The sequence below is a fragment of the Pteronotus mesoamericanus genome, unplaced genomic scaffold (assembly GCF_021234165.1).
Source record: "Pteronotus mesoamericanus isolate MK-2021 breed Mesoamerican mustached bat unplaced genomic scaffold, CSHL_Meso_final contig_20, whole genome shotgun sequence".
Classification (NCBI taxonomy): Eukaryota; Metazoa; Chordata; class Mammalia; order Chiroptera; family Mormoopidae; genus Pteronotus; species Pteronotus mesoamericanus.
This window is the reverse complement of record NW_026555085.1, coordinates 5,110,949-5,138,754: the sequence shown is the minus strand read 5'-3', so window position 1 is coordinate 5,138,754 and position 27,806 is coordinate 5,110,949. Positions and strand designations below refer to the sequence as shown.

At 43.5% G+C, this 27,806-nt stretch overlaps 1 protein-coding gene across 6 annotated transcripts in view; it reads right to left on the bottom strand.

The window, feature by feature from the left end:
* The window catches only part of ANKS1A (ankyrin repeat and sterile alpha motif domain containing 1A), a 199,772-nt gene that overhangs the window by 75,367 nt on the left and 96,599 nt on the right, over nt 1-27,806 (bottom strand). For 5 of the 6 annotated variants that reach the window (XR_008528761.1, XM_054569245.1, XM_054569247.1 and 2 more), the window contains 6 exons: nt 27,706-27,781; nt 27,320-27,421; nt 27,125-27,226; nt 25,631-25,827; nt 22,081-22,173; nt 13,706-13,826 (listed from right to left, as the gene is read on the bottom strand). Coding sequence is in view for 4 of the 6 variants with exons in the window: in XM_054569245.1 (XP_054425220.1) it covers nt 13,706-13,826; nt 22,081-22,173; nt 25,631-25,827; nt 27,125-27,226; nt 27,320-27,421; nt 27,706-27,781 (691 nt within the window). In the remaining 2 variants the exon portion in view is untranslated. Of the gene's footprint in view, nt 1-12,987; nt 13,081-13,705; nt 13,827-22,080; nt 22,174-25,630; nt 25,828-27,124; nt 27,227-27,319; nt 27,422-27,705; nt 27,782-27,806 lie in introns of those variants that run through there. The other variant, XM_054569250.1, reaches the window with a different exon arrangement.

The following is a 27,806-nucleotide window of genomic DNA, read 5'->3' as shown; positions in this document are numbered from 1 at the left end:
CATACGGCAGAGCAGAGGAATTCAAAAACACAGGGAGAGAGAGGATGGGCTGGGCAGAGGGCAAAGGGAGAGAAGAGAGAGGAAGGAAAAAAACAGCTTCGTATTGTTCTTAATGTTCAATTTGTACCCAAAGTCAGAGCATTTATGAAATTCCAAACACTGGCCTGATTAATGCTATCTGGCAGCCGTCCCTGTTGTTAGATTTCTGTTAACATTAACGACCAGACTTTGCTATATAAGGCGAGAAGTGCTAACTATATTCTACAGAAAGGACTCAGTGAGGAAAGAGGGAGCGAACACAGAGTACAAGTGAGAGAGAAAGAGAGCGCGCCAGCGAGCAAGTGTGAGCAAGGGAGACTCGCTCCTGGAACATCTGATATGCTTCCATAAAAGCCACAGTGTTATTTAGAGCCACCCGCCCTCCCTCCTTCTGGCAAGCAGCAACAGAGGGGAAAAAAGGAGGTCATGATCCACAACCTGCAACTTCTGGAATTCCTTAACTGAAAGTACAAAACAAAACGGCAGAGAAATGACCGCTTCCTTCCTCAGAGGGGGCTGCTAGAGTCCACGCCTCATCCTTCCTTCCGCAGGGAACACAAACTTTTCCTTTTTTTCTGAGCATGTGCACATCTCACTCCTTCCAAAGTCTCCCAGTTGTTCCTATTTGTTTAAGTTTAACCTTAGTTGATCCACTGAAAACAAAATGGTCTAATCTGTCAAAGCCAAGAGACATTTGCAGTTCTCCCAAGGTCTCCCTAACATCCCAGAAATCTGACACTACTGGCTCATAACACCGACGGCTACTGGGTCCTCCCCCGGGATATCAAATACCTATGCCCTGAAGTAGCATAAATAATTGACCAAATCAGAGTCCAACATGGGTCTCACATTGGAACACTTGAGGGGTTCGCCCTGCAGGAACTAGGACCCATTAAGGAGGGATTCTAACCCCCATCGGCAGAGTAGGAAACAACCATGCACCCAGTACTAGCTCACATTCCAAAGCTAATATTCAATTTTATTTTCCCTGTAAGTGGAAGCTATGGTACACACACCAAATGACTTCATAGTCTGCCCGATGCCCCCAAGAACTGTTCACTAGATCAGGGAGTCTTAGAACTGAAAGGGTTGAGTTCAACTATTTTTGCAGATGAAAAATCAAGGGCCCTCAGGCCTCTGGAGGTCTTTCCGAGGTGGGGGTGCAGGCAGGCTTTGACCTGGGCGTCTGAACACCTGGCTCTCCTGGCTGTGCTGCTCTCACGCTGTGTGGCCTTGGCAGCGTGAGCTCATCCTTCTGGGCTTTAGAATCTAAAATGAGTGGTTTTGGGGAGAGGGGGGTGTAAGGGAACTAAACAGTAATGGAAAAAAATACAATCAACATTAGATAAAAAATAATAAAATAAGTGGATCGGACTACAGAGTCCTTCAAAATCCCTTTTATGTTATGACAGTGATGAGAATCCAAGTTGCCCGCATACTATGGCTCCTCAGCGGATGCCACAGAGCACCCAGTCCCCCTCACCAGGATGCCTGCAGCCCCAGGATCCCTTCTCGAAGCTCAGTTCCGAAACCAAACAGGGGAGTCAGATGAGGAAGAGTGCACTTTATAAACCCGATGCTAAAACACAGACTCCACTTCACACGCACGATACCGGTGTCCCACAGTGCTGGTTCCTCCACGGCAGCCATTAAAGAAGGAACCACCACCTCTCGTAATGAGCCCATCACCCTGAGGTCTGAGCAGGGACGTGGTTCCATTCACCCCACCCTCTCAGGAAGAACAGTTCGGTCTCCACAGTCTATTCAGATTGGGCAAGTCTGCAGAGGCTGCAGGGGGACAGCCAATTAACTGCACCTTCTGGCTCTGACAGCACATCCACAGGGGCCCAGCAGTATGAGCTTCGCCCGCTCCTTCTTCTACCCTTGACCGCCCTTGACCGCTTCAGGACTGTCACACCCTGACTCACAAACTCACACCCAAAGGTTCGGTCCAGAGCGCCAAGCAAGCACTAAACAACCTGAATAATTTCTCAGAGAGAAGAAATGTTGTGTACGTAGAGTTCCACACAGCTTAACTCAGCCCCAGGAAACCATGACTTCAGTGCTGTGAACACACACGACCACCGGCAGCTTGAACAAAGATGCTCTGTGCTATTGCATGGTGGGGCTACAGAGAGGATGACACATGACCGTCTAATGGGGGTTCAGGCCTATAGCACTTTGTAGAAGAGGTCGATGGGGACAGTCAACCAAGCTGCAAAATTTGCCACCTCTAGGGCTATATTCCAATGGCCAACTTCCTACTGACCCTGGCCCAAGGTTCAAGGTCCCTCTGCATCGGAATACAAACAGAGGACTTTGGTAACAGGAGCACAGGGTTCCATTTCTTTGCATCAGCTTCTAGCTTCTTATTTAACAATTTGAGGGGGGCTGGAGGAGGGTGAGTCCAACAATAAAAGAAAAACACCACAGTCCAGAATTGGGAGCCAGAGTGGCTCATGCTGCTTGGGTGGACCTCAGGCCCCAGCCCACAGAGCATTTTCTGCCCGCTGCTGTGGGAGCCGACAAAGGAGGCCCTGTCTAACAGCCACCATTCAAGCGAGCCTTCAATGAAGAAAGAGAGACTGATGCCAAGTCCTCAATACCAGACTGATGCTGAGGGAGGAAGTGGGCAGAAAAAAAGAAATGGAAACTTAGGGAAGAAGGAAATATGTGAGGAGAAAGAATTTCTGAGGGTCATAATCCCATTAGAGAAACAACAATCCACCCATACTTTATGGAGTGTAAGAAATCATGGAAGGGGCTTCTTATACTTGCACGATTTTCCCAGGCAATTCTGCGGGAAAGACACCTTGGTATTTGAAAGCTGGATCTAAGAACCTCAGGATGTTACACTAAGGTAGTGTTCTCTTTCCCATAAAAAAAAAAAAAAAAACTATATCCAAGCCTAAGCTTGATTTCCCGGCAACTCAACAGGTGGGATTGCATCTACTCAATAGTCCTTTCCTTCTATAAAGGCAGGATGACATTAGGTCTCTTAGGGGCAAGGTATTAACATAAGGTACTACTGATCAAGAACCAAATCCTGGCAAATTATTTAACGCTCTGTGCCCAATATTCTTACATAGGATTTGGAAATGTTAGTAGTACTCATTTCATAGGATTGTTGTGAGAATTAAATTATACGCAAAAAGCATTTAGAACCATGACTGGCACATGCCAGCTCTCAACAGACGTTAATAATTATTATTCACACAAGATCCGTTACAACATATTTTGTTCACAGATGAGACTACTTCTCTGTTCTTCACAAGGATCATCAAAGACAATGTACCTGACAAATAACACCCATTGACTTCATTATCCTTATAACTCTGGACAGCAGGAGAAGACAGAAGGTAACACAGTGAGAAGGCTGAGGTGAGAAACTGAGACAGGCCCAGAGCTGTCGCTCTACCCACCTGTTCCACCAATAAGCGTGTGCAAAATGTTGGCCTTCAGGGGACACCCAAGAGATATAAAGGCGAAGACACTGTGTCTGCTTAATGGATTTACGCACTATTGGAAGAGACTAGCATATACAGAAATGACTAGTATTCAAGGCAAAAATTCATAGATGCTTGAAGAAGAGTAAAAGCCAAAGGCACAGTGAGCAGAGGGAAAGTGTGATTACATCGAACCAGGAGGTTTCTCAGAAGAGGTAGCTTTTGAGGCTGGGCACTGAAGGAGAAGGCAGGCCTTGGCAGGGAAAGAGAAGTGGAAATACTTCAGAAATGCCTCGTGTGAGGTCTCATGGACTTGAGGATTCGCAGGAGAGAACCCCCAGGCCAGAAGCCTTCCTGTAGACTGGGACTCACTATGTGCCCACCTTTGGGATCATGAGGCTTCCAACCCCACTCCCCCAATTGCCCTCAGCACTCCTTCTTGGAGAGAAACAGGAGGGAACGGGACGGGGAGGGCAGTTTCCCTCCCTCACCCTCCCCATCCATCAAGGCCAGCTGCTACTGAATAGGATACAACAGCATGCTAATTCCAACCCTTTCCACTTCTGATCTCAATCCATTCTGGGTGTTCATTTCCTTTTTACTCTGTGAGCTACTGAAGCAAGGGGTCTTCTGGGCTGCATTTTAATTACTATGATGATCCATGGGGACCTCAAGGGCTTTTGAATAATAAAATTTTAACATTCACATTTTTAGTCATCCTGTCTGTTTAAATTAGGGCTGAAAAAGCAATACATGTGAGAACTCACTAAGTCAAATCAAACCTCAGACCCAGAGGAGAAAGCAGGGATACTCCAATTTCCCAGACTGCTCTGCTTTCTTTGTTCCATTAGGAATGGAACCCTCTGATCACCTCGTCACTGTGATGAGCATCAGAAACCATGTGACCTCCTAAGAACATGGCTGCTTTTGGAGGGCCACCATACTTTTCCCAGAAGGAAGGCTCTGTCTAGGTTATGCAGACATTGGTTAGACATTGTGATCTGAAAAAACAATAGACTGAGAGTCCATTCTGGTCCGTGGCAACTGGAGAAACAGAACGAGAGGCCCAAGTTGTAGTCCCTACCCTGTGACTTTTCCTTTCTGCGTCTTTTTTAAAAAATGAACAGCTGGGCTGCATTCTCTAGGGCTTGAGATTTAGCATGGTTTGAATCTGTGACTAGACGACCTAAGGTTTCCTTCCAGCTTCTTGGTGTTAAGAATGTGAATAGCAGCAGGGTTCTGGATGAAATGATTTAGTCTCATGGCTTAAAGAGGCTTCGGATCCAGCCAGATGAGGGCTTTAGATTCAGCTCTAACACCTAACTTCTTCCTCATCTACTAAACAGGGATAAAAATAGCCCCACCCTAGAAGGTCTGTCTGGAGATATTCAATGGCCTAGTCAGTGTAAATGAACTCAGCACATGGATGGCCCATAAGAAGCATTGAGAAAATGGAAGCTGCCATCATTATCATCATTTTTCATTTGGAACCATTTTTAACTGCTCTTCATGCTTGCACTGCACACAGAGGCTGGTCTCCTTTCTCCTGATTCTGCAAAGGAGACAGGTTTCTTCTAAGTGGCCCTGTGTACCAGGCAGAATAATACTCAAGTGCCAGGGCAGGTCCAGTAGTCTTGAAAATTTGGTTCCATGTGATGTGCAACAACAGCACAGTGGACAATGCTCATCCAGGTCAGGAACCATCTCCACCCACGGCCACACCGACAGGCACAGCCCAGCTTTGGCGCTCACTGACTTGGTCCTGATTACTTTACTTCTCCACCATTTACTTAAACACTTCCTAAACGTGTACTTTGCCTGTTGTTGGACCTCTGGCCCCTCAAACTTCCCTATGGAGTATTCTAGCTCTGCCTGGATCAGTTTGTAACCAGCCATGACATTTGTGCCTAATTTAATACCGCACTTGTCCTCTCTGCTTCCCTTGATCTTCTGCCAGTTCCAGTGTGAGTATTCACAACCATTTGCTTTCTCTTCTCCAGTTGCTGGAATGTTGAGCTCTGCTGAATACTGAAGAAACAACTGACTGAGTCCTCTACCAACTTATTTAACTCAGCTGCTGCCAATAGCTACAATGTATTAGATACTACTTATTCTGTGCCAGATACTGTGCTATAAGTATAAATAGATTCTTTTTAATAATCACAGCAACCATGAGGTAAGAATCTGTATTCCTGTTTCGCACGTAGAAAATGAGGCTTAAAGAGGTCGAATGACTTCCTCAAGGTCACCAGCCAATGAGTGGCAGAGGAAGAATCCAAAAGCAAGCCTGACTAACAGACCCAGCCATCCTTTTGTTCATCTCGTGAGAACTAAGATATCACCGTACGAGCAAATCCTCGTCTCTTCTGTTCTTTTCAAACTGTCATCTTCCCCACAGCACCTTTATATACACTTGGAAGATATTCATACGAATTTCCTGAGAAGACTTAGATCAGACAAGCTTCCTTAACTAATCTCAACACTATGTCAAAATGTGGGAATAATTTCATTACTTCCTACCTGCCTCACAGAAGTATGCCTCTGAGATTTACTAATGGCCCCCTAACTGCTTAACCCTTTTTCCGGTCTTCATTGCTCTAGTTCTTTCGACATCATTTGGCACAGTTTACCGCTTGTCCCCAGTAGCCACTCTTCCCTCCTTCCTCGGTTATTGGATTTTTGTTGGATTGGCTCACAGACACCTATAATAAGACTCTATTTCCCATCTTGACTGTAGCTAGGTGTAGCCATGTGACTGAGTTCTGGCCAACAGGTTATAAGTGAAACTGGTATGTGCAACTTTTAAAAATTATCTTCAACAAAGTGCCCTCTTCTCCCTTTTTCTTCCTTCCTGTGCTGACAGCTTGTACTTGAAGAGTCATCTTGACCCATGAGATGGCAGAAGGAAACTGGGTCCTTGACCATCATGAACTAGCCCCGGACCCTTTACTTCTGGACTTCTATTTTGTTTAAACCTATCATTTGGGAATTTCCATCATATTTAGCATTGGCTTCTAAGGCATTGCATTATCCTGGTTACTCTCCTAAGTTTCTTTCCCCTTGTGCCTCTTAATAGAAGATCTATCCTTGACTTTTTCAATCTCTCTAGTCTTTTCCTCTACAACTGGTTATCATTTATGTTACCTATCACCTCAACTTGGATGATTCATGAATCCGTTTTTCTAATCTTTACATCTCACTTGAATATCATGCCCATATTTCTAAGTGTTTATGGAGTATCTTTACCTGGATGTTCTCCTGGTACCTGAAACACCTCAAACTTATATTCAAAATTGAACTCAACATCTTTCCTCAAACATGTCCCTCCTTCAATCCCACATTTCTATTAGTTGCACAAAAATGTCCCAATTAACCAGGCTCAAAACCTAAGATTCACCCTCGATACCCTCTCCTCCTAATTCTTCCACATTTCATTGCAAGGTCCTCCTCAATATGTCTGCCATCACTTCCTACTGTCCCCTCGTTTGGTCTCTAACTTCCTTTAACAGACTCCCTGGAGACTCGTGGCTTCAGGATATTCCTGCCTCCTATCCCTCCCAATTGCAGTCTAAGACTTAACAATCACACATACTTAAAGCGTGGCTACCCTGTCACCTCATGCAAAAGCTTCAACAACACAGCACTGTCTCTGGAATGGAGGCTGACATCTGAGATCCAATACTTTATGACCCGTTCTTCGTTCTGGCCAAACTGATTCTTACCATCTTCTAATCGTGTGCTCTCTCGTCTCCCATCATCCCATCGCTGTTTGTATCACTCCTGCTGCCTGGAATGCCCTCTCCCTCCTCCTAACTTCTGCCTCGATTTTGGAGTTCAGCTCAAATGCCACTTCTTTCAAAAAGCCATCCCTGATCTCTTACATTGATATACTGTATCTCTCTTTTGCACTCTGAAATTACTTTTATACCACTTTAGGTGAATTTAACATACTCTGCTCTTTATGATTACCTTATGTATGTCTCACGTATATATATGTAAATAAATGGCTGTCGATAAAAGAACCATTCCAACTCAGAAATATAAACTGAGAGAGGAAGATAGTTACACAGTGGGGCTTCTGGCAGGAGCTCCTCTAATGCAAGAAGGTGAGAAGGAAGCTGCTAAAAATAAGGCATAATTATTAAACTGTCTTATTTACACTTTTTGCCTTTTGCCAAAACATGCAAACTTACTCCTTGGAATTTACCAGGAAAAGCTGGCCTGGACTTCCAGATACCGACGGTGCATTGAACACGGGTGTCCATTAAATCTTCCTGAAGTCTTACTAAGCCAATTAGTACTTAAGGTGGGACTGCTGATGGAAGCGCACCTGAGAATCGCAAGCCGGCAAAGGGAAAAGCCAAGACTTACACTATTGAAGTCCCTCAGGCTCAGGAATTGGCTGCACTCTGGAGGTGGGAGTAGAGGGAGGAGCTAAAATATTTTTGCCCCCAAAATAAGGTCTTTATTCTCATGCACACACTTCACACAGACCTAAATGCACAACTCGCAGGAATATTGATTTAACTGAATTTAACAAAACCCTCAGAAGTGTAGCCGCTCGCCAGTGAGTCCACATGCATGGCTGTTTTCAGATAATCATTTATTACTCTCCTAAGCTAAGTGGACCTGAGCACTATTAGTGGATATGCAGAAAACCACCCCAGAGAACAGTGACTTTTAGAGCTCTTGGCTACTTTCCCATTTGCTACCAAACTTGGAAAGTTGTCCACTGCTTCTCTGAGCAATAGTATGACCAGAATGTTCAGGTGGCAAAGAGTTAAACATCAAAGAGAAATAAATGACTAGGCTACACAAAACAGGAAACACTGTTCTCAGTTATGCTAGCCCTGTAAAATGATTTCAGAAGACTATCCCCACATTTGAAGCAATTTAAATAACAGAGAAATACCTAGTTAGATAAAACTATCTTAAAACCACCTGGGCCTAATGCCTTTCTTGGGGCAGGGGACAGGTTTTCTACTTCATGGATCCTGATGAAGCATTCCACTTCTGTCAGTTCTTGTCCTATCTACAGACCCAAATGGCATTTCTGGGTGGGAAAATTCTTCACTGTGAAGGATTGTCCTGCACAGTGTAAGATGCTTAGCATTCCTGGTCACCAGGAACTAAATGCCAGTTGACACCCCATCTCAGTCAGTCACTGTGGTGGACTAATTACTCTCCCAGACAAGTCATCCCAGAGGGGTGGTAACAACATTATCTAACCACATATAATTCTCTATTAATTTTTTTGTTTCAAAAAAGTGCTTTAAAAATTTACTGTACAGCCGTGGCTGGTATGGCTCAGTTGGTTGGGCATCATCCCATAAACTGAGAGGTCGCAGGTTTGATTCCTAGTCAGGACACATGGCTGGGTTGGAGGCCTGGTCCCCGGTTAGGGCATGTGCCGACTGATGTTTCTGTCACACATCGATGTTTTTCTCCTTCTCCCTACCTTCCCCTCTCTCTAAAATTATATATATTGTAGAGTTTTTAACTATTTATATGTTGCTTCTACATACTCTTACATTTGTGTAAAACATTTATACAGTATTTTAAAATGTCTGAGTTTGTGATTATATACAGTCTTTTATTATTCTACTATGTTGATTTCTATTTTCTTGATCAGAATTGTCAGATTATCTTTTAAAAATCAAACAAGTTTTCATTGCAGTGATCAAACCTATTGCATTTTTTAAATGTCACTATGTGCTTTTATTTTTTTTCTTTATTTAACTGAGGTGTAACTTGCATACCATATAGTATGTGAAGTATCCTATTTGCTTTTATTTTTAGTAATTACTCCCTGCTACTTTCTTTTGGTTAAGTTTTAATCTTTCTGGTTTTTTAACAAAGGTTATTTAAGGGTATAAACTTTCCTCTGAGTAGTACTTTGGCAAAATACTATCAATATTTATATGAAATGTTTCCACTACCAATATTTTCTAAACAGAAAGACAGAAGAAAAAAAAAAGCAACTCATAAGACTAAATATATAACACTAACCAACAAGCTTAATTTCACTAATCATTCAAATGCCAATTTCAAAAAAATACTTTTTTTTGCTTTGGCTGGTGTGGCTCAGTGGATTGAGTGCCATCCTGAGAAGCAAAGGGTTACCAGTTCGATTCCCAGTCATGGCACATGCCTGGGTTGCAGGCCAGGTCCCCAGCAGGGCGTGCATGAGAGGCAACCACACATTGATGTTTCTCTCCCTCTCTTTCTCTGTCTCTAAAAATAAGATAAATAAAATCTTTAAAAAATTTTTTTAAAAACCCACTTTTTTTTTCTTTTTTTCTTTTTTGCTTATCATGGTGAAAAAATTAGAGAATAATAATGTGCTAGAGAAGGTATGGGGAAGAGTGTGTGCTCATTCACCATTAAAGGAAGGTAATTTAGCTCCACCAATTAGATCTAGAAATGCATCTACACTCTGACTAGCTAATTCTACTTTCTATCAATGTCTTTTAAGAAATACTCTTATAAGCATGTAAGAATATGGATACGGAATGTACACAGCAGCATAATTTATCACAGAGAAATACTAGAGGCAACTTAAACATCCATCAACTGGAGAATGGAAAAATGAGTCATGAGATATTTAACAACCATTTTAAAAGAATAAGATAGATTTTAAAGAACTAAGACAAAATTGTACCCATAATTTACAGACAAGGTAAAAAAAAAAAAAAGCAAGTCTGCAACACAGCTTGTAAAATATGATCCAGTTTTAAGTTAAAAACAAAACAATCTCACACAGTCACTTCTATATAAAGATACCAAATGGCCTGAAGCAAACAACCACACTGTCAAACTGTGGTCACTTCTGGTCACTATGAATAGCAGACAGGTGAGAAGAACCTGAGCATTTTATTTGTATTCACTTCTGTATTTTTTCAAATTTTTTCCACTGTGCCATAATACAAATGTAATTTTAAAATGCAATTAAAAAAAAATCTCCTATCCCACTCCTCACATTGTAGTTTCTTGAATCACAGTAAGGAAGGCTGAAAGCTCTGGTAGTCTCTTTAACATGGCCTTTTGAAAACAGATAAATTAATTTCTAAAAGCTACATAATGATATGCTTCACTTTTACTAGACCTAGCAGGCATTCCTTCCAGGCTACTGAGAAACTGGCAGGGTCTACTTTCACATTTACTGTCTCACCTCCTCAGTCTGAAAGCTGAGCAATCCAAGCCGCTAGCCTGGAGGCAGGCACACTCCACCCACTGTCCACTGTTAGCCCAGCACTGTGTGGCTGACAAAACCAAAGCACAGGAGGATGAGACATGAGGTCTGCCCTTCTGGGCAGTTCCCTCCTTAATCTGGAGATCTCTTGATCTGGGGATAGAAAATGCCTCTGAAGGGCACTTGGCTGCCATGGAGACTACCCCCATTTATAAAGTTCATCTGCATTTCCCTTTTTCTTCCTTCCAAAGGTTGAGCCCACTATCTTGTTGTATCCAGATTCAAGCCTTCGAAAGAGAGAAAGAACTGAAATCTTCCTGCTCCATGATGCTAGTGATTCTTCCCTCACTAAGGACTACTTTCAAACAGAGCATTAAATTAACTACTTGTTAAGGGTTAATTTCAGTATGGATTTATTACTAAAAAGTTACAGAAGGCATGGGTGCTCTAGTTCTCTAAATGTTTTAATTAAATAGCTACCACATGATTGGAAGATTCAATATACTAAGATATCAGTTCTTTCCAGTGCTACATACATTCAACACAATCTCAGTAAAAATTCCAGCAGGACTTTTTGTAAAAATCAACAAATCAACAAGCTGATTCTCAATTTCTGAAGAGAAAGATAAAGGAACTAGGATATCTGAAACAATTCTGAGATAGAATAACGAAATGGTAAATGTAATTCCATGGAGAAAGGATAATCTTTTCAACAAATGTGCTCAAACGATATTAAAAAAAATAAATAGAGAGAGAATCTCCACCCATACATCACACCATGCACAATAATTACTGGATCATAGAGCTAATGTAATACCAAAAGCTATAAAATTTCTAAAAATAATATAGGAAAAAAAATGTGTGACCTTATCTATTAAAAAAAGAATAAATTAAACTTCATCAAAATTAAAAACCTTTGCTCTTCAAAAGATGCCCTTCAGGGAATAAAAAGATAAATCACAAACTAGGAGAAAAATCATATAACTGATAAATAACTTTTGTCCAAAATATATAAAGAACACTTACAACTCAATAATTTAAAAAACCCAATTTTTGAAAATGAGCAAAAGATTTGAACAGATACTCTTTTACATATAGGATGGTAAATAATTACATTAATAGATGCTCAAAATCATTAGTCTTTAGGACACTGCAAATTAAGCCCACAATGAAATACCACTATACACCTATAAGAATGGCTAAACAGCACTGGCTGGTGCGGCTCAGTGGACTGAGTGCTGGCCTGGGAACCAAAAGGTTGCCAGTGGCTGGTTAGATTCCCGGTCAGGGCACGTGCCTGGGTTGCAGGCCAGGTTCCCAGCAGGGGGCATGCAAGAGGCAACCAATATTTCTCTCCCTCTTTCTCCTCCCTTTCTCTCTCTAAAAATAAACAAATAAAATCTTAAAAAAAAAAAAGAATGACTAAAAACATTTTAAACCTGGCAATATTAAGCACTGGGAAGGAAACATTAACATCTGCTGGTGGGAATGCAAAATGGTACGACCATTCTGGGAAATGTTTTGGCAGTTTCTTATAAAGTTAAACATATTTACCTAGGATCCAGTCATCTCATTCCTAGCGTTTACCCAAGAGAAATATTAGCTATGTTAACACAAAAATCCGTATGCAAATATTTGTAATTGCTTTCTTTGTAATTGCTTTCTTTGTAATTGCCCCAAACTATAAATAAAGCAAATGTTTCTCAACTCGTGAATAGATACGCTGTGGTACATCCACACAAAGGAATATCACTTCGCAAGGAAAAGGAACAAATTACTGGTATGTGCAACAACAAGGATGAATCACTAATGAATCCTGCTAAGTGAAAGGGGACAGACTCAAAGGGTTCATACTGTGTGCTTCCATTTATATGACATTTTAGAAACGGCAAAGTTATTGGGACAGACATCAGAGCAGTGACTGCCAGGAGTAAGGGAAGGGGGCAGCAGTGACTACAAAGGGATACAGAATTTTTTGGTGTGATTAAACTGCTCCGTATCTTGAATATAGTAGCACTTACATGACTTTATTTGTCAAAATTTACAGAACTGTACACAAAAGGGTGAATTTTACTGTATCTAAATGATAATCTTTTTTAAAAAGCTCCAAATGGAAATCAAAAAACAAAACAAAGCAAAATTAAAAACCCACAACATTTCTGTATGCAAGAAAAACCTTTTAAACAGGCCCTTTAAAATTAAGATCCACAATGTTCTCCACATACGCACACGTTCTCTTTGCCACCCCCACCGTCTGAGAGGCCTTGCAAGGGGTACTCAGAAAGAAACTGCTGCATCCCCCATTCTTACCTGAACCATGGACTGTCAGGATTGGCGGCGGCACGGATGATGCCCTGTGAAGGACCTTGTCCCTGCAAGCTACAGAGCGGAGGAGAGGCCAGAGTTCCCTTGGTGTAGTGGGAAGTGCCCTGCCCTTCCTGTTAGTCCTTATCAGAAGAGATGGTCACACATCACCCGGCAGGGCACACTCACCTCTGTTGTGACCGTGTTATATTGCCTGGCAGGGTCCCAGCCCCACAGCACACACTCCTCACACAGGAAGTTAAATGCGCAGCAGCAGTGAAAGTAGGCCAAGGCGACAGAGCACTCTAGTTACCTGGCGGCAGCCAATCAGGGCCCCTCCCCAGAGTGCCTCACTCCGAGGTTGGGACTCCGAAGCGGAGTCTGTTCCGTCAGACCGTACCCAAGGGGGCTGACTTGGACTTGTTTTTCCACAGCATTAACTTGAGGGTTTATGACTTGAGAGCCCAAGTCAATCTCTGCCACCACACTGGCAGTCTCTTCTTTCACTGTTCACGCCTAGCCTGACCTAACCTTTTCCTTGCTTCGTGTGCGGAAAGGTGGCAAACCACTCCAACAATGCCTGTACTGAAAATGAAAGGCCATAATACACACACCACCCAGACTGCCAGGAGCAGCATCATCTCCTTCCACCTAGGATCACAAACTTTACAAATCCTTTTGGAGTTGTTTCTGTTGGGGGGAGGGTGAAAGAGGAGATACGTACCTTTTGGTTTTCCATCCACTGCTGCCAGTTTCTTTGTTTCTGCTGTTAGCAACAGCTCATAAGGATGCTCATCCTCTTCTCTGGCTGCACTCCCCTGAATCTGGGCTCTCATGGCCAAGGCCTAAGAGAGAAAACACCACAGGACTGTTCATGTAGGTGGCTACAACCAAAACAGGTTATGCTGAACAAATTTGAGATTATTGGTTCCTTTTTCATCGGAAGGAAAAAGAAGGTAAATGATTCCCAGCATCCTATAGGACCACAGCTGCTTTTGCAGATATGCACCTGAACCTCAAATCACAATAGCCTTTGATTAAAACACTATCCTCCCTTCCTGCCCTGGCTAGTGTGGCTCAGTGGGCTGTGCTCCGGCCCCTAAACTGAGCGGTCAATGGTTTGATTCCCAGCCAGGGCAAATGCCTGGGTTGTGGGCCGGGTCCCCAGTTGGGGGAATACAAGAGGCAACCTATCAATGTTTCCCTCGCACACTGATGTTTCTCTCCCTTTCTCTTTTCCTCTCTTCCCTTTTCTTTAAGAAATAAATTTTTTAAAAAAATAAACACTACCCTTTCCTTACCTCATTTCATCTTTCAAAAGCCATAAATAAAATTCAAGATCCTCCCTCCCCTTGCCTCTCCCATCTCCAATGTGTCCTACATGATCTCTCCTCCATGGATGACACTTCCAAGCAGTGCAGCGAGAGCTTCTTTTTCCATGTTTCTTTCCTAATATGCACAAGGGTTACCCAAAGGTTGGAATCTTTCCCACCATCTGCAGCTGGAATCAAAATGACTTCTCTGTGAGTCTTCCTTCATAGATCCTGGGGGTTCTAAGGAAGAATTTCCCCAAAGCTGGCTTCCTACCACACTTATGATAATACAATTTTAAATTAATTCCACCAATCTCTGTTCTGGAAACAGCTGAGTGGCTAGGCAGTGTGTACTTCAGTGGAGAAAAAGCAGCTCTGCCTGCTGGGAAGTCCAAGCCACCAAGTGTCTCTGACTAAGGAACTGGACTAGAGCTGGTCCTGCACCTGCCAACTAATCTAAGCAGCTGTAGGCCGGGTGGCCAGCTAGTCGTGGCGCCAGAGTAGCCAAGCTCAAACCAAGCCAGAGACACCAGGATTGGTGCTATAGCCACCCTGAAAGAGAGAGAATGGAGACCCTGGCTTCTGGGGGTAATTCCAGTTCACCTGTCCTAAGAATCCAACGGTTCCACAGGCAAATTAAGAACTGTCATATACCAGCTCGTAGGAGAGCAAACAAAGCACGAAGTCTCTTCGCTAGGACAGGTGATATATTAACAAAAAAGGGGAGAGGGGGAATTCCCAATCCACCTTACAAACAGTAGTTCCTTAAAAATGGGATTCTTGGGCACACACAGAAACCTCCGCCTTCACCGACATGTCCCACAGCTCTCTGGAAACGAATCAGGTTTGTGATTCACCACGGCTTTGTTTCTTGGAGGCACAACACGCCGTGTTATGACTAATGAGACGGAGACAGCAAGGATTCCCACAATCTCAGATGAAATGAGCCTGCTGCTCCTGTTTGTTAACAAGGCAGAATGGGAGTCTCTTTCCAAAATTCTGTGAAGCACAGCAGGAACCTCCACTTACTGAAAGCCACCTGGAAGCTAAAAGCTATTTCATTACAATGAGCCATTTGCCTGTATTACTTTTTCTTTTGCCCCTTCATAGGAATACAATTAAGGGAAGAAAGAGGGGCCATTAAACAGTTCATTCAGTGTCAACTTAATACCAGAGACTTTACAGACGGGAGTCTGTGTCCTGCAGGTTTGCACACCCCTACTATCACTTGGGCAGCACAGCACCCTTGGAGTCTGATTCTATGAGCATCCTGCACACAGCAAGGCTCTCACACAGCCCCAGGCACGCCTCTCAGACGGATCTGAGGGCCTGGGTGCCAGGCCAGTAATAGCCTTCGTTCTGAAGCAGGACAGGCTGATGTCTTCCATCTGGAAATCGGCCCACAGGTCTGCATTCACTCCCCGCCTGGCTTTGTGCACGACTGCTGGGGGCAGAGAACCAGTCAATTTCAGAGCTGGAAGGTGCCAGAACCGTCAGTAACTGCTAGAGAGCACCTGGTTCCAGCTCTTTCATTGTGCAGATGACAAATCCCGGTTCCCAGAGAGGTCTAGGGACTTGCCCAAGGTTATGCAGAGAGCTCCCAGGAGAGCCAGGGCCGTGAAATTCACTTCCTCAGATTCTGGACAAACTGGCCTCACTTTTTCCTGGGAGGCATGATTTCTCCATCCAATTGGGAACTCTTTCCTCCTTCAGATGTCTGAGAGTCTCCTACTTCTACTCAGACAACTCGTAGGGTAATATTTTTTTTTGCTTTGTCCTGGCCTCTGCCAGCAATGAGATTAAAATCTCATGCTAAAGCATTAAGCTGCTCTTCTTCAAACGTTCCTAGCTCTCACTCAAGAAGCCCTGTGTCACAGTGAATGTGGCAATAACTGATTTTCAACTGAAAGAATCCTCTTCTTTACTAAATTACTCCTTAATCTTTCCCCCCTTCTTCCAGGGCTGGCAATAAATCAAAGCCCGCCCCCCCACCCCCAACCCCCCAATCATATGTTCTCTGCTATATGGAAAGCAACATTTTTGTTGTAGAGAAAAGCTACTGCCACCAAACTGTGACCAATGGAATGGCCGGTTGAGGTGTGAGCAGCTTTCTGGGAAGAGATAACACAGCAGCTGCAGCTTGCCATGAATATTCAGCACATCTGAGTGGAGAGAAGTGCATGGTCAGCCCAGTGCAGCTGGCAGCTCGTCTACATAGTGTGCTGCACGTGTGTGTGTTCGAATGCTCATTTTCATGATCTGCTCATTGCTCTGATAAGCTTGGAGTCACGTATACTTAGGTTCCCTAAAAGGCTGCCATGGGTCATCTGGCAATGACAAGCCTCAGGAACAGGACACCAGCATTGGTGAAGATTGCTGGCCAAATACAAGTCTAAACTGTGATGAAGTCACTGCGTCCAAGGAGATGATGTTTTGGGTAGTAAAGTTTTGAGAGTACAAGAAATAAAGATGGTGCTCGGGTTGATGTGGCTCAGTGCATTGAGCACCAGCCTGTGGACATTTGGCATGTGAACCAAAAGATCGCCAGTTAAATTCCCAATCAGTGCACAGGCCTGGGTTGTAGGCCAGGTCCCCCAATTAGGTGCGTGGGAAAGGCAACCAGTAGATGCATCTCTCACACATCAATGTTTCTCTCCCTCTCTTTCTCCCTCCCTTCTCCTCTAAAAATAAATAAAATCTTTTTTTTTAAAAAAGATAAAGATGGTAGAGACTACAGTAAAACAAAGAAGTCCACTTTTGGAGAAGGCCTATCCATTCAGACTATAGCAAACAGAATCTGCCTTGATCATTAAAAGGTTAATGACCCAGACCAGACTACATTCGTGTACATATAATTACCACTAAGTAAACAACACCAGGGTTTGCGCAGTCTTCCAAATACTGACTCTAGTGGTTCAGCTGATCCAGAATTCCAGACTATTCCAAAGCAAGTCCTAGATTGTATCTCAGATGGAATCGCCCATCCAGAGAGTAATGTGGAAATGTCTCCCTTACCTCTTGACACTGTATTATTGCCAAATTGTCTGCTTTAGAAAGTCTTGTGAAAAGAGAAAGTCTTGATTTTTCACTACCTCTTTAAGAGCCTTGCCCTTATCCTTGGGCATTGGGAATTTTAGTCCATGACCTTGTTAAAAAGGTGGCACAAGACAATTGCAGTAGAGTCCAGGCAGTGCCTGGGCAAGGAGCAGAGCAACCATGTCTTTCCCTCTGGCACAGCCTCAGCCAGAGAGAGTATAACCATCTCGTGGGTAAAGCAGTCTTGGGGCCACTTCAGACAAGCCAGAACCAGGAGACATTGGGAAATAGCAGAAATTTAAAAGTTTTCAGAGGATCTCCAAGATGGTGGCCGAGGTAAACACAGCTTGCCTCCTTGCACAACCACATCAAAATTACCACTAAACGATAGAAGAACCATCTCTCATAACTGGCAGAAACTGACTTGAACGGAGGTCCTGCTACAATGGAATTGAAGAAGAACCATGCCCACCCAGACTGTTAAGAGGGGCGAAGATGCGGAGACGTGGAGATGCAAACAGGCTGGTCCTACACCCATGTGTGGTGGATAAAAATTGGGAGGAATATCTTGGGAGTGAGGGGTCGCAGCCCCACACCAGGCCCCCCAGCCCAGGGTTCCTGTGTTGGGAAGATAAGTCTCTGAGGCTTCTGGCTGTAAAAACCAATGGAGACCGAGTCGGTGGGAGAAAGTGCTGGATTCACATGCAGTTTCTCTTAAAGGGCCTTCACAGACTTACTCAGACCCACTCCTGCTGAGCTCTAGCACTGGGGCATCAGCTTGAAAGGCACCAGTGGTATACAGGGAGGAGCGAAATGTCTGCCATCAGGCGAGAGCTGGGGAACACCTCTTTCCAAGACAGACTGCTGGCAGAGGCCATTGCTCCTCTCCCCGGCCCTCTCTGCACAGATCCACAGAGCGTGGTGGGCATCATTATCTGAGACTCCATCAACCTGGTTCACACTGTTTGCCCTGGTGATTCCTTGAGCCTGTCCCACCCAATTTACCAGCCCATCCAGGTGGTTAACAGTGGCTTTTCCATACACATGACTTGTCTTGGCTCATGCTTCTGATCTTCCTAAATCCTCTCAAACAAGCAGCAGCTGGCCTCAGCAAGGCTGCATACCTTGAAAAGTGGCCCCAAGACCAACACTAGCAGCAGCTGGCCTTGGTTCACAGCCTGGCCTCACTAGGGTACCTCCAAGCCTAGTACAAGAAGCAGTCAGCTGCAGATCACTTTATAGCTTATGCCAAGTGACCCCAGACAGAACACTACTGGGCACCAGGGCCCTGCTGACGTAAGCCCTGCTCTGTGGAGTGTGCCCCTGCACAGCCGATCCTCTCATCCTCCTACAAGGGCAGAGGTTGGTGATCAGTGGTCACAGCCAGTCCTTGCCGCTGACTGGCCTGGGTAAATCCCTCCCATTGACCTGCCAACAGTAATCAAGGCTCAGCTACAAGAGGAGAGTGTACTCAACCCACACAGAGAACAGACTTTGAGTACCCAGCTTGGGTGATAGGGGAGGCTATACCACTGGACCCCATAGGACACCTACTATATTAGACCATGCTACCTAGGCAGGGAGTCATAGCAACTCTAGCTAATACATAGGAACAAACACAGAGAGGCTGCCAACGTAAGGAGACAAAGAAACGTGGCCCAAAGGAAAGAACAGATCAGAACTCCAGGAAAAGAACTAAACAAAATGGAGATAATCTTTCAGATGCAGAGTTCAAATTACTGGTTATAACGATGCTCCAGGAACTTAGTGTGGATCTCAACAGCATAAAAAGATCCAGTCAGAAACGAAGGATATGCTAATTGAAATAAAGAACAATTTACAGGGAAACAACAGTAGAGTGGATGAAGCTAAAAACCAAACTGATGATTTGGAACATGGAGAAGCAAAAAAACAATGAACCAGAATAGCAAGAAGAAAAAAGAATCCAAAAAAATGAGGATAAGGAGCCTCTGGGACAACTTCAAGTGTTCCAACATTCACATAATAGGGGTACCAGAAGGACAAGAGAAAGAGCAATAAATTGGAAATCTATTTGAAAAAATAATAAAAGAAAACTTCCCTAATTTGGTGAAGGGAATGGACATACAAGTTCAAGAAGCACAGAGAGTCCCAAAAAAGATGGATGCAAAGAGGCCCACTCCAAGACACATCATAATTAAAATGCCAAAGGTTAAAGATGAAGAGAGAATCTTAAAAGCAGCATAAGAAAAGCAGAGTTACCTACAAGGGAGTTCCCATAAGGCTGTCAGCTGATTTCTCAAAATAAACTTTGCAGGCTAGAAGGCACTGACAAGAAATGTTCAAAGTCATGAGAAGGAAGGATCTACAACCTAGGTTACTCTATCCAGCAAAGCTATCATTTACAATCAAATGGCAGATAAAGAGCTTCCCATACAAGAAAAAACTAAAGGAGTTCACCATCAAACAATTATTGTATGAAATGTTAAAGGGACTTCTTTAAGGAAGAAAAGATCAAAACTATGAACAATAAAAGAGCAATAAATACATAACTATCAACAACTGAAGCTAAGCAACAAACTAAGCAAACAAGCACAACTTAACAGAATCACAGATACAGAGAACAGTTTGATGACTGCCAGATGGCAGGGAGGACTAGGAGAATAGGTGAAAAGATAAAGGGTTTAAGGAGCACAAATTAGTAGTTACAGAATAATCATGGAGATATAAAGTACAGTGTAGGAAATGAAGAAACCCAAGAACTTACACACATGACCCATGGACATTAACAAAAGTGTAGGGGTTGCCTGAGGCAGTGGGGGTGCTGGTTGGAAGGGGGAAAAAGGGGAAAAATTAATAAAATATAATTTTTTAAAAGAGAAATTTAAAAAAAGACAGTTACAGAGACCCAGCCCCAATGGAATATGCTCCTTGTTACCAGGGTTCTCCTTATAAAAAGGGAGTAATGAAGGAAACCTCTACATAAAAACATGTAGGGGTTTACTACCTGTACTTGATCCAAAGTATTATCACCCTAGAGGCTGTAACTATAAAGGGGTTGAGACGTGATAATAAGCATTTTGTAATTAATGGATAGAAAGAAATATGGACAGAATTCATATGCAACATAGAAATTGTCTCCTATCTCCAACAATGACTTACATTCATAAATGGCCTCCTTGTATTTAAACATTTTGTTAAACTAAAGCCATCCTTCTGGTCTATATGTTTACAATTGATTTAAAAAATCCCATTTCACTGGGTGGTCCACAGCAATACTATAAAAAACATTAACTCCTACATCTAGAGATAAGGTAATGAGACTTCTCTGATTAGTTTATAGTAGCTGACATTTAAATTTAAGAACAATAGGGCATTGAATGAACTATAAAATAAACTATTGAAATTATGTAATACTTTAAATAAATACTCAAACATTCTCTAAATGGTAGGAAGTGTTAAAGGAACATTTTGAAGATGAAAGATCAAGGAAAATAGGATTTTTCTTCATAGACCTAGTGAGAAGATTGAACTATTTGCCGCATGATAACATTTTTTTTTTTACAGACTTTCTCCATTTATTTTTAGAGCTAGGGGAAGGGAAGGAGAAAGAAAGGGAGAGAAATATCTATGTGTGAGAGAAACATTGATCAGTTGCCTCTTGCATATCCCCAGCAGGGGACCTGGCCCACAACCCAGGCATGTGCCCTGACCAGGAATCAAACTGGCAACCTTTTGGTTCACAAGCTGGTGCTCAACCCACTGAGCACCATCAGCTAGGGCTGACATTTCTTTCTTAAAAAGGTGGACTAGCCCTGCCCAGATAGCTCAGTTGGTTAGAGCATCATCCCAATACACCAACATTGCTGGTTTGATTCCCCAATCAGGGCACATAAAAGAATCAACCAATGAATGCATAAATAAGTGGGGCAACAAAGCACTGTTTCTCTCTCTCCCTCCCTCTCTCTCTAAAAATCAATCAATAAAATAAATAAATAGCCCTTGCCAGTGTGGCTCAGTGGCTCAGGTGGTTGGAGTGGCGTTCCATACACTAAACGGTTGTAGATTTGATTGATTCTTGGTCAGGGTGCATATGGGAGGCAACCGATTGATGTTTCTTTCTCTCTCTCCCTCTGCCTGCCCACCCAACCTCTCTCTCTCAGTCAATAAAAGTATTTTAAAAAATAATTATAAATAAGTAAAAATGTAGACTATTCTTTTAAAATCACCTTCTTTGATCCCCAACATGCACACACTACTCCCATTTCTCTCCTAACTGAGTCCTGTCACATTCTGCACATTCTCCTCATTGGTCCTGGTGCAGACTCTTCATGTGAAGTGAGGAGACAAAATGCAAAAGCAGAAATAAGGTGTTTGGGACAAGCCACTAAAGCCAACCAATATGACATAGTCCAGGGAACAATGACCAGATGATACTCTAGATTTTATATCAAAAGACAACGCAGATACAAAAACAAAAAGTAAGCCAGGTTAGCCCACTGGAGCAGGAGAAAACATACATGCTTTGCTTTGCTCAAGGCAAGGTGGAGTAATGACTGGCCTGTCTATTAGAGAGTGCCACCAAAATTCTTTGCTTAGTACTCTTGAGTGAGTTTGAAAGGTCTTGTTCCAGATTACTAATTACACAAGATAAATTCAGTAATCCAAAGAGGTGATAAGAAATGAGAAAGCAAAGTCTTCTTCAAACACACACTGATGCACTTTCCAATAATCATATTTCAGAGATGAGAATAAACCCTTAACCCTCTACCTCAGAAGCTGTCAGTGGAAAATGCTTTTTATCTATGTGGTCTTCCTCTTCATCATCCGGTGGGGGTTTTGCTGGAGGCGGTGGACGCTCCCTCTGTAGAAGAGAAAAAGAAGCATTTATCTAGCTCTTTTTTCAAGTATCTTTCTGGTTTACTTTTTTTTTTTTTTTTTTTAAGATTTTTGTTTTTTTTTTAGAGAGAGGGGAACGGAGGTAGAAAGAGAGGGAGAGAAACACTGATGTGTGAGAGAAACATGTTGCCCTTCACACATCCCCAGTCAGGAACCTGGCCCACAACCCAGGCATGTGTCCTGACTGGGAACCGAACAGGCAACCTTTTGGTTCACAGGCCAGCAGTCAACCCATTCAGATACACCACCCAGGGTAGGTTTACTCTTATCTTAGCCCTTGAAATGAAAAAGAATAATGTGAAGCACTTCCCCACAAGACCAAACTCAAGATTAACTCTGTACAGATAACTGCACAGATAGAGAACCCGGTGCACAAACATACTTCGATTAGCATGCTCTTTGCTTTTTGAAGTTTATAGCAGAGAATATAAATACCTATTTCCTATCGTTAACCATAGTGAGAAAAATCAGCACTGAAAACACAGAACTGCCCTGTGAGAACATGTCCTTCATAATACTGATACATAAAACTCTATGTAATTAAATCTGTGGCTGGACTTCCAGTCCACTCTAAAAGGAAACAGCAAGTCAAGAGAATCAACTTGTCAGAGTTCTAACAAACCAAAGTCATTAAGGAAGAAAAGAGGAAAGTAATCCAGGAAAAAAAATATCCATTCCTGCTCTCACTCTGATACCATCCCCATTTATCAGCAAAAGTTCAGATGGGTCTTTGATACTCAGCCACCTCCTTCAACGACTTCTATTATGTATCATTAGCATTTGAAAACCCTATTCCATCTTTGTCTATTTTTAAAAATAATATTTGTCAGTTTTCTGTCCCAGAGAAAGGTTGGCAAGCTTTTTTTCAAAGGGCCATAAAGGAAATATTTTAGGCTTTGCAGTCAACTTGCCACTGTGGTACAAATGCAGCCATAGAAAATATGAATAGTAAACGAGTGAACATGGCTGTGTTCCAATAAAACTTTATTTGCAAAAAGAGGCAGCTGTTTGTGGACCTAGTTTGCCCTGGAGCAAGACACTCACTGAAGAGGGGATTAGTGAGATCATAGGCAAACAATTTGAGGAATATACAGAATGGTCTTTGGTGAAAGAAAGCTAAAGAGGGGTTTGCCATTGTATCAGTAGTACTTTCAACATTGTTTCTATTCCAGAGCTTGAAAATCAATGTTCCTACAGGGAAGGCAGTGGGAACCTGAAAGAGGAGTCGGGTGCAGGTGCATCCACTGGCTGGCAGGTGAGTTCACTGTGAGAACAGGAACATTTACATCAGGGCAGAGGAGAATGTTGAACTATGTGAGAGCCTCAGAAAAATCTGCAGGGAAAGATGGTTCTCGTATATCAGGATCTGTCAGGATTAGTCAGCAATTGGCATCTGTGATCTCTATCAAAACCTGCTTCACTGCTTGGTATTATATCTTGGTAAATTGGTCATTCCCATAGACCCTGGATACAGATGGATACCCAATGGCAACAACTTCAAAGCCAAACAAAGCAATTTAGATGAGATTTCCACTAAGTCCCACTTCCTCACCTTTCTTTGCTCCCAAGGTCCCACCTTGTAAGGGAGGGATACAAAAGCAGCAGACCCATAATCATCTACATTAGTTACCCAGCCTTGGAACGCAAAGAGCTGAGAAAAGTAAAATGAAATACAACAGCAAAGGACCTGTCCTAGGCTTCGCATCCTAAAGGAGCCTAGAAAGAACAGTATGAAAGCCTCTTGTGGAGAAGTGATCACCAGGGACACTGGCAGGAAAGAGAAGCATGATCACCTAATGTCGAAGCTTTGGCCTGGGGCCTGGAAGTACAGAGCTGATTTATACACACCTGCCATTCTGTTTATGAGATGCAGAACAGTCCTATAGCCACAGTTAATTACTAAAGGACAGGAAGGTGCCACAGCCATAACAGACTCAAATGAAAATGGCAAAGCATGCACCCTAAATGCATTAGTGTCTATTTAAAAGGGCTATAGGAGGCTGGATTTCAAGAGGGGGATGGAACAAAGAGACTATAAATCGGTGGCCAAGCCCCACAGGAACTTGGTTATTCAAGGCTTCCTTCAAGAACCCTGTGCTCTTCTTGCAAAGCCTCCAGCTCCCTCTAATGGGCATCATCTGTAAGTACTACTTAAAGCAAAGCCTCCCTCCACAGGTGGATTAATTTATTTGTACCTCACAGTGAAAAAGTGAAACAAACAAACAAAAATAACCCCCTAGCTTTGTCTATACAGCTACTATGCTGGTGGTGCTCAACACAGGCATCGGCCTTCACCACGCACAGGTTTTACCAGTCCCTGATCACACCCTCTCTGTGGGCTCCTGCAGACTGGCCGGCCTTTCCAAAATCCATACTGAAATGCGGGGTCTGTTCCAGGGCAGGGTGAGGAGCCTAACACAAAAGAACACCGAGAAATATCAGGTCACTCTCAGGGCATACCAGAGAAGCCCAAGCATCACCTAGCAGCCAAAGGATCGTCGAAAAGGTAATAAGCCAGATGCAGACCACAAGAGAAAAGCCAGCCTCTCCAGCAGGAAGAAATAATATACACTTGAAAATATGCCTCAAGGTGGGATTAGCACTGGGATCCTGTTAGAGTAATGGCCAGTTTTGTAAAAACCCAGGGCTCAAAACCTCAAATTACTGTGTCTGGCAATGCAGGGAGTAGGTCGCAGGACTGCTGGGTCAGGCTTAGGTTCTACCTTAAAACCCCAGGAATAAAATGGAATAAGAAGGAGAATAATGTACGAGGCCAGAGGTAGAAGCAAACAGCAGACAAAGAAGCAGTAAGACAGGAAGGCGGGTCTTGAGAAGGAAAAATTCAGAGCTGTCCTCATCCTACTATTTCAATGGCCGGAGGGGTTACAACTGGGAAAAACAGAAATACCCCATGCTAAGCCGTGTGATGTCTAATTAAACCTTGCCGCAACCCTGCTGAACACAGAAATCTGTCCAAGTCCAAATGGATAATTCTTTGAGGGCAAATGGAAGGTGAGCATGTACTCAGGGGTGGACAGGAACTTATTTCAGTGAGCTTTTCCACCATCAAAACTGCTTTCCAGAAAGAAAATAAGCTATATAGCAAAGACCCCAAACACAGAGACAGCTCAAGGCTAAAAAGAATTAAAATGCCTTAATTTGCTCTAAGGCCAAAGAGTAATAAAAAGATGCAAAAGGATTACATTGAAATCGGAACCACCAAAATTCTCCCTCAATATAACCTGTGTAGAGTAAGAGCATACTAAGTAAGATGGAGGCGTGGCAGAGCCCCAGGATGGGGGAATGGGGTACAGGCCTCTGACGTGTGAGCTGGTGTGAGGACTCACACCCTCTCCCCAGCACTCCCAGATGCCTGGAGGACAACAGAAGCTCCAGGTGGCTGAGGGCCCCGCGCCACATACAGGCCTCACTCCAGCAGCTTTCACCACTGTGGCCTCGGCCTCCCTGCTGACGGAGTCCCGGTCTGAGGATCGCCCGCTGGCCATGCTGTCCAAGGACTGGCAGGAGGCGGCATTGTACAGCGCCTCATAGGGGCCCTCCTCTTCAGTGTTTGTGTCAAAATCGACGATCAATTCAGTCACCGCTTTCTCCACGTCACCTGAAAAGGAGGTTAGAGGGCAAGAGAGTCAATGAAAGAGCACAACTCAGATTCCCAGCTTCTGCGACAACCCAAAACCTGCTCAGTAACCCAGACAAACACTAACCCAGAGAAAAATGAATGACTGCTTCTGCTTCATGAACAGGAAAATAGTGCTTCAGCTGCTCTTATACCCTGAGAAGTGAACAGACTTTTCTCTAATTCAGTATGGAAAGCCCTTGACATCTATGAGGGGTACCTCCCAAGACCCTCAAAATGCCCAAATACCCCAATATCATGATAACATAAACTTAAACCATAAAAGGCAGCAAAGTATAACTAAAAAAACTTAGGTAACTCTTTAAATTCTTATTAAGAACCCCTATGTGTTTGAGGAGGATAGCAAGCCTTTCTGAGGTGGCGGCACGTGCACCTGCCAGGCTCACTCACTAGGTAACTCTGAACCGCAGTGGACCTGGGCCCCAAACCTGTGACCAACCGTTAGAGACCAGGGGTCTCTGGGTCGCTTGCAAAAAGTCAAAGTTATACCTGTGAAATCCCAAAGGTAAGATCTCAGTGAACTACCAATCCCATTACCAGTAGATTGTGAAGTCAGAAAAAAAGTGTGATGGGAGGAAAGAAAGCCAAGGACTCCACAGTGAGGACAGGCTGAGCACCCTTTAGCTCTGAGAAATCCCTTTCCCTGTTCCGTGTCCAGCTCTGTTCTATTCCTCTAGCCTTCTTTATTACAATTTGTGTCTGCGGAAGGTGTCAGTATTTTGTCTTTCTCATTCATCATACTTAGGACCCAAAAAAGGCTGCTCGGTAATTGTGAAAAGATGGGTCCTGGCGGCAAAGGAGGCTGCACTGCCCACACTGGCACCCAGACCACATTTACTGGCCAAATGATATAAACAGCACCCACACCTGCATGGACACATCTACCAACCACACAACACTTACTAAACATTTACTATGCTTAAGAGCTGACTATGTTCAAGAAACCAGTGTGTTAGAAAAAGGTTTCGTTGAGACTTGAATTCATTCAGAGATTATCCTACCCACTACACATCCCAAATCCCATACAGTCAACTGTGAAAATAGAGAATAAGATAAAGAAGAAAAGAAGAAGCCAGCTGTCAAAGGCTGAAGCTGTGTCCACTAAAGCTCTGTATAGTCACTGGAAAAAAATTAATTCAAATATGAGCTTAAGTACTCCTAACTCCCTGAAATTGTTACTTAAATTAAGATTTTCTATTCTGGCAGAGAATGTTCAACTCTTCAAGCTGAGAGCCCCTTTAGAGAAGAGCCGTCTTACCCTGAGACTTCTGGGATATGGAGTCTGCATTGCAGATGACAGGTGGCTGGGGTGTGGGAGTTTTATCTCCCTCTTTTGCACTTCTTTTCCCAGTCATGTGATCTATAAGGGGGGGAAAAAAAGCTGCACCAAACACAAATGCCTTGGTCTGGCCAGGGTGCCCTCTGTTCCCCCAGCAGGGAGGTAGACTGATACCTTCGATAAGTGCTGCTATCTGCTGGCTCTTCTGAGAGGGCAGTTCCCGGACAGTGTCTAGGGCAGTCAGTCCACGGTTGTCTTTTATGTTGACATCAATTCCTAGAAAGGCAATCAGGTGGGCGGGCGGAGTGAGCATTTTCAAGTCAGCCTCAAGAGGGTCCAATTCCAGGATACCTAATGCTCCTAGCAGCACGCCCAACATTTTTCATCCAAAGCCACTTAATCCGGCTACTCATGAACAATTTGCACCCTTGGAATCAATCAGTGGAGACATATATACATTGGGTTCAAATGCAGCTAGCAAAAATACCTCTCCGGGGAGACTAGGGGAGACAATCCCAACCCTGCATGCTGTGTAGACAAGAGCGCTGCCAACCTCTCACCTGCAGCCAGCAGGATTTGCACCACATCGGTCTTGCCAAACAAAGCAGCCTCATGCAAAGCACTGCCCTTCTCCGTCTGGAAAGCAAACGAGAGCGCAGAG